At 43.1% G+C, this 13,895-nt stretch overlaps 1 protein-coding gene across 5 annotated transcripts in view; it reads right to left on the bottom strand.

Annotated features, from left to right (window-relative positions):
• bsna (bassoon presynaptic cytomatrix protein a) overlaps positions 1-8,021 on the bottom strand; it is a 72,136-nt gene extending 64,115 nt beyond the window's left edge. For all 5 annotated transcript variants that reach the window (XR_002167389.1, XR_002167391.1, XR_002167392.1 and 2 more), the window contains exon 1: positions 7,578-8,021. Coding sequence is in view for 1 of the 5 variants with exons in the window: in XM_019863125.1 (XP_019718684.1) it covers positions 7,578-7,756 (179 nt within the window). In the remaining 4 variants the exon portion in view is untranslated. The remainder of the gene's footprint in view (positions 1-7,577) is intronic.
• Between the last annotated feature and the right edge of the window lie 5,874 nt (positions 8,022-13,895).

Below are 13,895 nucleotides of genomic sequence, written 5' to 3'. Positions count from 1 at the left end.
GCTTTGTGCACACACAGTCTAATGTGCGTATTTGATGGGGTGACTCAACAAGAACCTCAAAGCTCAACTGATTCAAGGAGTTTGGTGGTGGTGGAAGAAGACAGAATAAGAGGCTTAAAAGATGGTGTTGGCATTGCAGCACATTAGGAAAAGGATGAGCCTCAGTGCATGGCTTGAAAAAAAAATCGTTAATGAATTCAAAAAATTAAATGCTTCAATTCAACATCGAAACCCACTCTGGTGAGATCCAATACTAGAGCGAGATCAAAGATTCTGCCGTTATTGTTTTGGAATGGCGCGTCACAATTCTCAGTATTGAGAAGGCGGCTACAAGTTCGATGTTAGCAAAGTAAACACGGTGAGACAATCTTTGCTGTATTTTTGTGTGTATAAAATGGAACCGGAAATGAGCAAGATGTTTATCTGCTTTACTGGTGCTGCAGCTTGCTTGAATTGATCTTTTCCATCTCACTTTTGCCTCATCAGCTGATTCATCTACTGGCCGGTGGTTACACAGTCAAGAAGGAAATAATCCGTGGATTTTTGTCAATCGTCCATCTGTCTCGCATCTGTGGTACTATTTTATACATCTAGGCTATAGTTTGCCTTTTGTCTGTATTCCTATTGCAGTGGAAGAGCACTGCACCTCTCCAGAGACTGTAAAACCTTTGCAGTGTCATGGAAGATTACAATTGCTCGAGAAACTACGAGGCTGTTTGAATGAAAAACTAAAAAGCAGATGATGTCATGCCTTTGATCATTTACTTAGATTTTAAAATTGAATCGTTCATCATTCATCACTTGAACTCAAATCGAAAGGGCATCATCAGCAAGTAAACCGAAACAATACCCGCAGGACCATTCAGACACCCTGTTTTCCGCAGCATTGCTTCTGAATAATAATCGTGAGAAAATGCATTGTAAAAGGTGCAAGCACAAAGAGTTGCACACAATACGCAAACATTCATCTACGCCATTCTCCCAGGCAGCAATTACATTACCTGGGAAAACATCATTGTGCATTTGACTGCAGCCTGATGATTTACAACGCAAACAAAACAGGATGAAGATTTTTCACAGAAAATGAATGAGCCAGACGGCCACGAACGGAATGACTCAAACCGCCTCGAACCCCGAAATGAAAAGCCATGACAAATGGAGGCAGGTGTGAAAATGATCTCGGTTAAAGTGCAGCAGAGTGAAAAGAGGGATGGTCTGAAATAATGATTATATTTGGCATGCAACACCATACTTGAAAACCTTCGTCCCTGACATTCTCTGCCATCACGTATCGTCATGCTGTATTGAGTTTCCATCCGTCCATTCTCTTCCGCTTATCTGAGGTTGGGTCGCAAAGACATTACCGTAAACAGGGAAGCCCAGCCTTCTTAAAAAGTGGGAATCACCACCCTGGTATGTCAATCCACAGACCCACAACATCCAAAACTTTCAGGAACTTCGGGGCGGTTTTCATCCACCCTGAGTTCCCTGCCAAGGAGGAGCTTTTTCACCACTTTACTGACCTCAACCCCAGAGAGAGGAGACCCCACTTCAGAGATGCCTGACTCAGCTTCCTCTTGGTAAGGTGTGGGAATTTCTTAGAATCTGTCCGAAAGTCCTCTTCCATGGCTAGAAGTCCTCCCACCCGTGTGTGTGTGTGTGTGTGTGTGTGTGTGTGTGTGTGTGTGTGTGTGTGTGTGTGTGTGTGTGTGTGTGTGTGTGTGTTTTGTGCTGTCCACTCCATGGACAGCCAAATCAGAGTCAGAGTGAAACCTCTTGAGCTGGGGCGGTGGGGACACTGCCTTGCTCAACAGCACCTCGCCAGTAGTGGAGAAGCAGACTAGCATTGCTCCAACAGCTAGTTGGCATTTTATATGCCATGGTATTCCAAATAAAGTCAATGTTCACACATGTTCATTGTTAGATTTTACTGGAGACACTTTATCGATACCCAAGTGTCGGAACGGAATTGAATTGTCAATCATTTTAACACAATCATACAACTCGGCATGAAGCCGCACTCCCTCTTGGGAGATGCTGAAGACACATCCCTTTCGTAGTGCAAACCTTTGACCACATCCGACAAAATGACCTATTTTTTTGAAAACTCCCAATCCCCCCGCACCACAATTTTTCATGCCGACCACAATAACATTTCATTTGTACGTCTTCAGAGGTGCCAATCCTTGCAATGTAAAGGGAGTCGTGAGAGGGAAGCCTGAGGTTTGTGGATTGATTGTGCACTTTTGACTCAAGGGGGATTTCAATTCCAATAAGTGTAGAATATGACTAGCATTGTCATCTGTTAATTTTCTAATTTACTCCCCACCGCCCCTCCCAAAAAGAAATGAGGCAGAGTATTCCCTCTGCCATTTCTTAATTAAGGTAAACAGAACAGAAAATGAACTCAACAGAAAAGGTTTTCATTCACTTAATGCCGTTTCTTGCATGGACTGGAAGACATTGCGGACAACGTACGGTGGATGGGTTGAGAGTGATTGAGATGATGGGGTCGGCCGATGCATTCAACCACCGTCTTTGAGTAAACCGCAGTGAAGGATGAGAGACAGACAGGGAGGTAAATCAGTGTAATGTTGTGGAAAAGCAAACACTTGAGTCATAAAGTCGTTTGTCAGAATGCTTCACAAAACAAGAGTAAAGGCTAATAGGAGTCAACGTAACGCTCAGTATAGTGGCGATATCGGTTGTGTCGTTGCCGTGCTACAAGCGTACATACATGTGTACACGCGGCAAATTCTGGTCGACAACATAATGAGAAAACACGGCGTGACCTTCACAACTGCAGCGAGGGAGGAAAAATAGCCGGGCACAGATTAATGGCCTCTGAAATAAACATGGAAGTCACAGGAAGTTGACACAATCCTCCGCGAACACAATGCTCATTTTCAGAGGTAAAGCAGGAAAACAATCACAAAAATACCACCTGTCAACATGACAGCGCCAGGATTTAGTGCAAATGCGCGGTGCGACAAGTGCCTTCGCATCAGCATCGATGGAATTTTTCAAAATGTTCAAAATAACGAGCATATGAAGTGGGGTGTTTTACTTTGTATTTTATCACCTTCACGGCCTCTTATTGTGCTAGAACAGTTGTCTGTTTTTCAATGCATAACATTCTCATTTTGACGTCGCGAAGCTGTGGGACTACTTCCTGCGCGTTTCTTGACAGGCTCTTCATGCTAGCACTTAGCATTTGTTGGCTAGCACGGACAGCCAGCTCATCGTTCTACATTTAACTGGTAAAACTAGTCATTCATTGACTCAACTCAAAATCGAAAGGCAGCTGAGCTTAAACAAAGTCTTTCAGGTGTGTATGAGCGTCCAATTGATATGTGTGTGTTCTTTGGCAGGAACCGGAGTCCCCAGAGAAGTGTCACTCAGCTACAACTTTGCGTTGTACCATAGTATATCATGGTGTAAGCATTGTATAAAACATCCTATTACAGTATAAACATTTTTTGCATGGTGTGCCCAAAATTGGATAACCAGTAGGACTTTCTTTTTAGAATATACACTTTTCTTCCAGCTACACCACATTATGTAAAAAAAAATATATATATACATATATATATTTTTAAATTGCGATATACCGTAATTCCCAGATTCTGACGTTTCTCAAAATTTATGCTCACTCTATCCCAATTGCGCCCCTTCAACATGAGCATTTATCTGTTATCAATCGCCAGACAGTTATGTTGATGCTCAGGAAGACACTGTGCCAGAAGTAGCAAAGCAGCCCCAGAACATAACTGAGCCTCCAAGTTTCAGAGTAGATACTGAATATTGTTTTTCTCCTTCACTTGTGCATTAGCAAACATACAGACAACGTGACTCGCCAAAAAGCTCATCTGCCAAACGTTTTGTGGCTTGTCTCCGTGCAGATGAGCAAATTCCATTCTTGTAACGCTTGACTGTGACTATTTTTTTTTTTTGCTTTCTTTCGTTCTTTCTTTCTTTCAAGGAAGGTCGGCAACAAATTGTCCATGATTATATGAGATAGCCATCCATATACAGTAGATCATATACAGGCATACACAAATACACACAACAAGAGTACATAGAAACCGGCCTGGCATGTGTGACTTGAGTCAGATGGAACATGAACACGTGACGCTACAGCAAGCGAATGTTCTGCTCCATATGTGCGCTCTCTCTCTCTCTCTCTCTCTCTCTCTCTCTCTCTCTCTCTCTCTCTCTCTCTCTCTCTCTCTCTCTCTCTCTCTCCACCCTCCAAGTGCTTTTCATTGAGCCATCTGGACATCATTGCTCTTTATTCCCTTCTTCATTTTCTCCCTACACCAATCCAGACTTCACGCATTCTTCTCCTTTCCTTTTTTTCCTGGTTTTTATGTATTTATAGCATGTGTAGCTCCCATTTGCAGTAAATTAGGGCTCCTTTGTTTTGCAGTTTGGTGCACATTTCAGTGCTGTGATTGGCGCATTTTATGTTGAATATGTAAAATGGTTAAGAAAAGAAAAACAGCCAGAAATTAGTGTTTCTTTCACATATCCTGTAACTCCAGATTTTACACATTGGGTGAAGTCTTAGCATAGTTTATCCTAAATAACTGAAATTCATTTCCATTTCTGTGTAACAATATAAAACGCATTACACTATAACATTATTTTTAATTAATTACCACTATATAATGTTGCACATGAAATAATAAATACAGTATATAATGCAAAAGGTTTTTTAAAAAATCACAGGTATTAGGAATTTTATTATCATGTACTAAAAGTACATGATAATAAAATTGCCTTGCAATTTAGTCTAACTCAGAAGTAAGTCACCTGGTTCATTAAAACCCTGTGTGGCTGCCTTTGTGTGCGTGTAAGTGAGTATATTTTTACCCACCCATCCATCCATCCATCCATCCATCCATTTTCTGAACCGCTTAATTCTCGCAACGGTCGCGGGGCATGTTGGAGCCTATCCCAGCCGTCTTCGGGCAGTGGGCAGGGGACACCCTGAACCGGTTGCCAACCAATCGCAGGGCAGGGCACACAGAGACGAACAACCATCCGCGCTCACACTCACACCTAGGGACAATTTTGAGTGTTCAATATAATATGGGAGGAATCCGGAGTCCCCGGAGAAAACGCACGTAGGCCCGGGGAGAACATGCAAACTCCACACAGGAGGGCCGGAGCCGGGATCGAACCCACGACCTCTGCACTGTGAGCCCTTTGAGACTCTTCTGTGATTAAGGGCGATACAAATAAGTTTGACTTGACTTTATGAAAAGTGACATAATATAGTGCTCCGGGCTTTATTCTGTTCAAACATAAAACATCCATCCATCTTCTATACTGCTTATCCTCACGAGGCTGATGGATGTGCTGGAGCGTATCCCAGCTGACTTGAGGCAAGTGGTGGGGAACAACCAGTCTGGTCGCCAGCCAATTGCATCTCGTAGAAGATAAAAAGATGAAACTACGGCGTTTTTCGACATCAAACAATGTACTGCAGCTTTGCTGATATTTATTTTCCGGATGATCGTATGTTGAACTTTATTTTCTGTGGTTGCAAAGATTCAATTGGTTTTTTTTTAATGATTGGCCTTTGGCATCCCTCTGTTCCCACCATCCCACCCACCATCGTCTTATTCTATGCCCTTTAGAGAGTGGTCAATTCGACAGCCTTGTTCCCTGTATTCCCGCATTCGCTTTCTGCAGCTCCTTTCAGCTCTTTTTATATCCTCCATCTTTACGTCTTTGCACTTTAGGCTGCACATGTCCAATACAGTAGCAGGGAGGTGGAGTCACTTAAAGCCTGCTTGTGATTGGTTGAAAAATGAGGCTACGACAGCATATGCACATTGCACTATTATTATTATTATTATTACTATTATTATTAAGGCAATGGTGTAGAGCCATTGAACTATCAATTCCATGGGCTGAAGCCATTGGGCACATCGCTCAGGCCTAGGTTCTATTGCACATAGACCAGTTTGTGTCGCATTGTCATTTTTTGTTATTGTTGGTGTAAAAAAAGAACAGAAGTAAAACTGATGATACTCATGCAGGTCAACAATCGATCTATAAATAATCGACATCGAGGATAGAGGCAGGTATTGCATTTCTGTCATAGTGTCTCCAAATGAATGATGACATGTTTGCAAATGTAACTGTTTATATATGAATTTCACTACTTCTCGCCCAAACTCAACCGAGAGAGGCTCCAGCTCACCGGTTATGAATGGATGGATTGATGCTAACGCACAAATAGGTGCATGATTCTCTTTCTGCCTCATACTCCAATTCTACGAATGTACGGTAGCTCGGAGGAGATGAGTAAAGTGATGGAAAGAAGAGCAACAGAAGAGGACATTGAAGCATCCTCCCTCCAGAAGGGCGCTCAAATGGAGAGAGGGAGCCCGACATAAGGGGAGGAAGAGGATGTGCGGGAATTGCAAGTGAGAAATGAAGAAGAGGGGAGGGGCCTGGACAGGGAAACACACTGTGCACGTGATCATTCTGTTCACATGGCCTCTTATTCTAGTGTTATCAATATTTAATGTGATGTGCTGCGTGCTACCCAAACCTTTACTCCAACACATTTGAGGGAATCAGCACAGTCTCAAATCGAATAGGGCACCCTACGACGCCTTGGCTGAGATGTCGGTTTTTAGAAGGCGGCTTAAGCTGTCATCATGCCTCTTCTGAGTCTCTATGTTATATAATGATGGATGTGCTATGTCGTCGCTCCTATATGCACTCCACTCTCGACTCTTCCAATGCGTGGGAATCAAATGTGCATACGGCGTGCCCTACATGTAACATACATGACTATTGTATGCTTGTCCCGTTCTGCAGTTATTTCCACATAATGTCAGCTTGATTGTGGAGCAGTTTTTTTTTTTTTAATCATACTATACATTGCTGGGAATGATGTGTGCTGCATTGGGCAGGAATTCATATGGACATGAAATACACAGATCTGCAACTTCCATCAGTCATGCAGGCACCCTCGCTGCCATCGAGCCCCTAATATAATAGTACCACTATTACAGACAGCCTCAAACACACGCCCACGTATTCAAGGCAAGCCCCGTGAATCGCGCGCGCGCACACTCACACACACGCGACACGAGAATCACGTGTCCATCACCTCGAGAATAAAACAACTACACGAAGCATAATTTTTGTGACTGACGTGCACGAATGCTGCATTCGGCGGGAGACCACAAACACGGAGGTTCGCCTTTGCGTGCGCGTGAGTCAGTGCGGTTGTGTACACGCGCGAGCGCGGGCGCGTTTTTCTGCAGCTCGTCACGCCAAGTCCGTGCTACGCACCACGCAAGAGGGGAAATACTATCATCGCTGCACATGACACTGCGATTGCAATCGCTTTCATTCAGTGTCAAATGAATGGTTTTAAAGTGTTTTTTTTTTCTTTTTCATTGGAGGTGGGGTGGCAGGTAGTTTCGCCGTGACTCTCACGCTACGCAAAAGGATATCCTGCTCACGCAACCTTACAATTACAATGTGCATTCTTCGCTAGTCCCAAAACACACGCCAGGGCACCTATTTAGCCGAACCGCTGGCCATACCTCGTCATCCCCATCCCGGGGCCTCCGACTCCCATCCCTCCGCCGGCAGCCGAGCCGTTGACGGGTTTCACGTGCTGTCCTCCCGGCCCTGCGGTCGCGGGTCCTCCGGGCATCACGGAGCCCATCATCCCGGCCTCTCCGGGCTGCCCGCCGCCCTCCATGCTCGCCTCGTTCCCCATCTCGGTCTCGGCTCAGGAGACACGAGGGCGGTGAAGATCGTTACGGCGTCCGAACGGTCCGAACCGCCTCTGCTTATATGTCGCAAGGGTGCCCTTTTATTTGATGTGGTCCAAACTGGAAATTGGATGGGGGTATAAAAAAGGGGGGGAAGAGAGAAGAGGAAGAGCGAACTCAGCCTTGCTCCTGTATCACCGCCATCGTCTTCATCCTCCTCCCCGTCAGCCTCAGCACCAGTAGGCTGGGTTCTGACGTTGTGACGGGAGCGCGCTCGGCCGTTCAGGCAGAAGCGGAATAAAACCAACAGGCGGCGTAGAAGCGCGCGATTGGACTGGAATTACAAGTTACAGTTCAAGAGAAGTGCCTGTATAGGCTACTCGGTGAACACTTCGAGTCACACTGTGTTCTTGAGAATAAGCGCAGATAAGTGTAAAGGAAGAAAGAAAGAAAGAAAGAAAGAAAGAAAGAAAGAAAGAAAGAAAGAAAGAAAGAAAGAAAGAAAGAAAGAAAAAAAGAAAGAAAGAAATGATCTTGAGTTTTCCACCCATGACACTTTCAGGTGGCAGCCAAAAGTGATGAAAGCAAGACACTTTATTCAGAGACACGCAGACTGTTTTGAATTTTGAAAAAAAAAAATGCATCCAATGTCTCCTCCGAGGCTTCAAAATGTCAGGGTCAGATCTTCAATTCATCCAGTAGTGAAAGAACTGATCATTGTGGAATTGAGCATGCGCTTTAGTCGAGTCAATCACTTGGACGTGATGGACTCATTGACCCGCCCGCGGGGGCCGATTACTTAAAGAGATTAAAAATGAGCAACGTGCCAGCCTTCCACTTCACTCTGAGTAACATAAAACACTATTGGTCAACTGTAAATACCTAATTGAATGACTGATGGGCCGCAGAGACCTCATCAGCACTTTCACTGGTCAAGTCCTTTCCTTTGACCTTAGTTGATCTCCACAAACGAGCGGCAGAAGATGCGACAATTCCAATTTTCGCTCTTTGTTCATGAAATCACAAGAGTCCTTTTTCAAACTTTGAAGTGCATCGAAATGGCGTGCTCTTTGCAAGTGAATGTAAAGTTAAGAAAATGGCTCCGTTCCCATGGCAATGCAAGGAAAAAACATTTCAAACGAGAAATCATGATAACCGAAATACCAGAACATCATTTTAACCTTTATTTAATTCTCTTTGCATGTCGACCTTCTCTATACATCATAATGAAGTTGACATTTAATGAACAATAGATCTTATTTAACCAGTGGCTGCATAGGAAACCTAGAACCCCCCTCGCTCCCCCAAAAATGTGTCAGCCTTTTTATCCTTCAAACAGGACCTCACAAAGGAGTTAATCTCCAGTGTTTCACCACCAAAATGCAAAATTAATTACCGCAATGAGATGTGAGAGATTCTGTTCTTGTCGGCATTGTGTCCAGGCCGCAGAGGAGCGCCTTTGCTGGCAGCAGCAGAGGGAAGGTGGTTTCTTATGAAAACTTCACGCTTATTGACACGGTTGGAAGAAAATGCGGGGAGCGCTATGAGATGGAAGGAGAGAGAATTTTTTCAAAAACAAACTGAGGCAGAGGAACCGCGACTTAAAAATATGTACCTGTACAGGGATAAAAGTTCGGGCGAATGAAAATAATGCCATAGAGCCTCGGTGTCAAACTCAAGGCCTGGGGGCCAGATCTGGCCCGGTCTATCATTTTGTGTGGCCCGCGAGAGCAAATCAAGCATGTCAACTTTTCCATGATGCTTACTCAAGTCTGAACCAAAATTTCAAATTGTCAGATTTAATCCATCGTAACATAGAGATATTGCAAGCATTATCTCGTCACGTACTGATTATATGAACATAAACAATGGCTGAACAAACCATTATTCATGACTTCTGATTTCAAAGCTAGTTATCCACCAATTTGTTGTGCATTGTATACTTAACATGTGGAGGTGATTAAACATTTATACGGTCATAATCGCCCGCTCAGAGAAACCGTAACAACAATGTGGCCCGCGATAAAAATGAGTTTGATTATTTGTGATATTATTGGTCAGTGTGGTGAAACTTGGAGAGCCAACAATTTTTTAGGTTGAGCCAAATGATGACAAGCTCTAGAAAAGATGGATGGAATCAAAAAATGTATTTTCACCACATAGTTGAAATTAATTAAAGTGCAGTGTTTATGCAACATATTTGTATTATTTCAACCATGGTTGTTTTTTTTTATTTATTTATTTTTTTTTTTAGCATAGCTGACTATTAAAGAAATAAATAAAATGGCATCAGTGTTCTGCATCGCTTGAATAGAGGCGACTGGACTTGTTGGTTGTTTCGGGCTTCTTAAATTCTAAATTTTAAATGTAGATACTCTTGTGGGTGTGTCTCCTGGAATTGTTCCAAAACCAACAAGTCCAGTGGCCCATGTTCAACTCAAATTAGCATTGGCTGGTCCAAGGTGGTCCAGTTGGAATTCAGTTCAAAACTACCATTTCCAACAAAACGTTGACTTCTCCCGTATCAAACAAGCACTGGTTCCACATTTAAACACTCCCTCACTCAACCATGCTTGGTAACCACGACTTGGTCTCATTATTTTCATTCTTGTCAAAAAAACGATGGTGTTTTTTCTCATTTTATAGCTCTCTGAATTCTTGTCAGGGAATGACTCCCATGACCCAGATCAGTCAATGTTTCACTGAAGCGGCACTGAAGAACTAATAAGGACAAGATAGAGCAACAAGAGATTGTGTCATGTTACCATAAAGCTCAGCCTGCCATTATGCTGTCTTTCCATCTCTGCATCTCAAGGATGAAAGAGTGAACCTATACCAGAAACAACTGTAGAGAATGTCCAACAAGAACAGCTTTAACGCCGAATCTTTCGATTTCAGTGTGCTCAGGCCATGTTTACATTTTGAACAGGAATGAAGATTTTCAAATTTGTTTGGTCGGAAATTAATCAAGTACAGCAATCACGACAACACACATTTCCATACAAGGACTGAAAGCACATACCTTTCATTTGCAAGCACATACCTTTCATTTGAAATCTTGATCAAGAAATAACAATAATTATGCTTCACTAGATTGTGTAGAAATGTAAATTATTTTCTGTAATTATATCATGAATGACAACCTAGGACCGAGAGCACGTAACACTTTGATGCAGGATTTGAATCATTCTGCGGAATTAGACGCGGCCCACAATGTGAAATGAGTTTGACACCCCTGAGCTAGAAAGATTGTATGTAGCCTTTCAGGATGATTGGCTCCATCTCCTGGACAAACTTAGTCTACACAGTTTACAGTGGAGTCATTTCATGTCCCTTGCATTTGAAATTCATTGAGTCATCTAAAGTCGGTGCATGTTCAGGATCCAGGATGAGTGCATGTTAGGTGCACTTAAGCCTAGCATGTATTTTAAAAAAATCATGATCGGGTTAATCATACAGTATGTGCTTAAAGTGATGAATGAAGCATTTTGTTGGAGGGCAGCATTGCTGTGAACAAAACGTTGGCGTCTCTGCATTGTTCACTTGGGACTTTTAAATGTTTCCTTTAGCTATCGCAAAATGGATAAAGGCAGACATAAAGAATGAGGAAAAACAGAAGCCAGCCAAAACTTGAACACTTTCAATTTCCTGAGCAGCCAGTGGCGTCCATCTCCGCAGATATCTAATCAATAACACAGCGTTCACATTGGAAAGCATCCATACTTAATCTGCTTTGTCATTTAATGCTATTTTCTGCTCCCGAGCGTCTGCTCGCAGGCCGACTCTGACATAAATCTATTGGTTCAGATGTGGTGCTTCGATAGCGAGTTGAACATCAGAAATGAATGAAGAAAGAATAACCGAGATAGTTGGGAGAAAAGTCGAGAGTGGAGCTGCCGATGGCAAATCAACTGCAACAAAAGAGAGAACAACAATTATATATCAATTTGTTGAGAATGCGTAGTGTGTACAGTATAGGGAGACAATTGGAATGGGATCATGAATACATGAAAGTAGGCCTACAGGACAAGAATCAGGTGGAAAATGGCAGCAACAGAACCTCAAATGGTCATCAGTCGGTCACAGGCCACATAAACAAACACGTATCCACAGTCACATTCACACTGATGGACAATTTAGAGTCTACAATTGTGTTTTAAAGATGTGGGAGGAAGTCAGAACACCCGAAGAAAACCCAAAGGGACAGGGACAACAAGCAAATTCCACGCAGTGTGGGCCGAGCCAAAATTGCAGAATGTGAGGCAGCTGCAGCAGCAACGTGATGGGGAAACAATCAGTATGTACGTATAACTGCTGTGGAGGTTAGCTTATTCGATGTAGATATTTTGTAATTGAGAAAAAAAAGTATACACCCAATTGTAAAAATTATGAACCTCAAAACAAAAATCAACAATGTGTCCTTGGGCTGTCTGCTTAAATTTTACGATTCACCGTTATGTAAATAACCGCAAATCTGGACCACTAGATGGCAATGTAGGAAAGCTAAAGACAGTAAGTGTGGAAGAACAAAAGTCTGACAGCTGGTTGTTCCATTACAGTATTTTCGGTTCAAGCGCAGTACGGTACCGTACTATATTTGTTTACTGTCGAGTTTCTTGCAGTACACTGCAGTGCCAGTAATCGCATTCCAATGATGTCGTTTTTTTTTATCTTGAGCTGATTCACAAATGTTGCACCTACAAGACTATGAAGAAAATTACACACACGACACAGAATAACATTTAAACTATCCATCCATCTGTTATCTGATCCACTTGTTCCCACAAAGGTCGCGGGCGTGCTGGATCGTATCCCAGCTGTCTTAGGGTACACCCTGAACTGGTTGCCAGCCAATCGCAGGGCACACATCGATCAACAACCATTCGTGCTTACAATCACCCACTCATGTCATGTCCAAGGTTCCCCTGGACTGGGACACAAGAGTGTAAATGCTTTCTCCTATAGAGGATAGTATAAGTAGTAGTATTTCAGATTAAGTCGCTGATGGTGTCGTGGTACACTTGCCTGATTTGCGTGAAGGCAGTGTGGGATCAGTTATCACTCAATGACGGCGTGGATGTGACTGTAAATGGTTGTTTCTCTCTATATGTGTCCTGTATGGCAAGCCATTTGAACATTTATTCCACATCAGTGATATCAGACATTAGTGTATTTCACTAGTTTGGTCTGTGTCAGCACTAGTTGGATATTCAGCCACACGAGTTATGCACTTTCTCGTACTAGCTGCATGAAAACGCTCACGAGTCACTCATTTTCGGCAACTAGTGCCACTTTTGTCCAACTAGTGCTGACAAAATTCTAACTAGTGACACCTGGAAGCACATTAGCAGTGGCAACTTCATAACTAGTCAGCTTTTTGATGGCCTCGTGGCCCACTGGACCAAACTAGTGAGGTTCAGAGTCTTAGCAGTTCACTAGTAAGATTAAAAAAAGTGTTAACGCGTTAACTAGTGCACGATGATGTCCTGCACTAGTTAACTAGTGAGAGCTGAAATATGTACTAGTTAACTAGTGGTGGATAAAACTAGTTAACTAGTTTAAGACCCTTAAAGCATTGATATCTAACTAGCAGGTCAAAAAAATTACTTGTTAACCAGTGATACCCCAAATATCCACGAGTTCCACTAGTGCGACATTTTGACTTCACAAGTGGTGACCAGTTCATTTTGAAGTCTGCCTTCTGCCCAAAGTCAGCTGAGATAAGCTCCAGCGACTCCCCGTGACCCTGTTCAGGAGAAGTGGTGTTGGAAATGGATGCATTGATATTTAGATTATTTTAAATATTACTCTTACCTTCCCATGAGGAATTTGCAATGTCCTACCCATGCTTGCTCGGGTTTCGACTGGGTAGCTGTTGGGCTCCCACTCGCATTCAAAAATATACATTTTAGATTCACTGAATTAGCTGACCAGTCCAGGAAGTACCCCAACCTCTGACCTAACGTCAGCTGGGATAGCACCCATACGCACACGCACGCGATTGTAAATCAGAACGATGATGAGACGCAGTCCAGAATACAACAAATGTGCACATTCGACCAATAAGAGTAACGGAAGCATGTCGCCATGGAGCTTCAGCGCTGGTCTTCGGTTGCTCGTGCACTTCCGGAACTTTCGTCCCGG

Source organism: Hippocampus comes, unplaced genomic scaffold (assembly GCF_001891065.2).
Source record: "Hippocampus comes isolate QL1 unplaced genomic scaffold, H_comes_QL1_v1.1 scaffold1, whole genome shotgun sequence".
Taxonomy (NCBI): Eukaryota; Metazoa; Chordata; class Actinopteri; order Syngnathiformes; family Syngnathidae; genus Hippocampus; species Hippocampus comes.
This window is presented reverse-complemented; position numbering and strand designations above follow the sequence as displayed.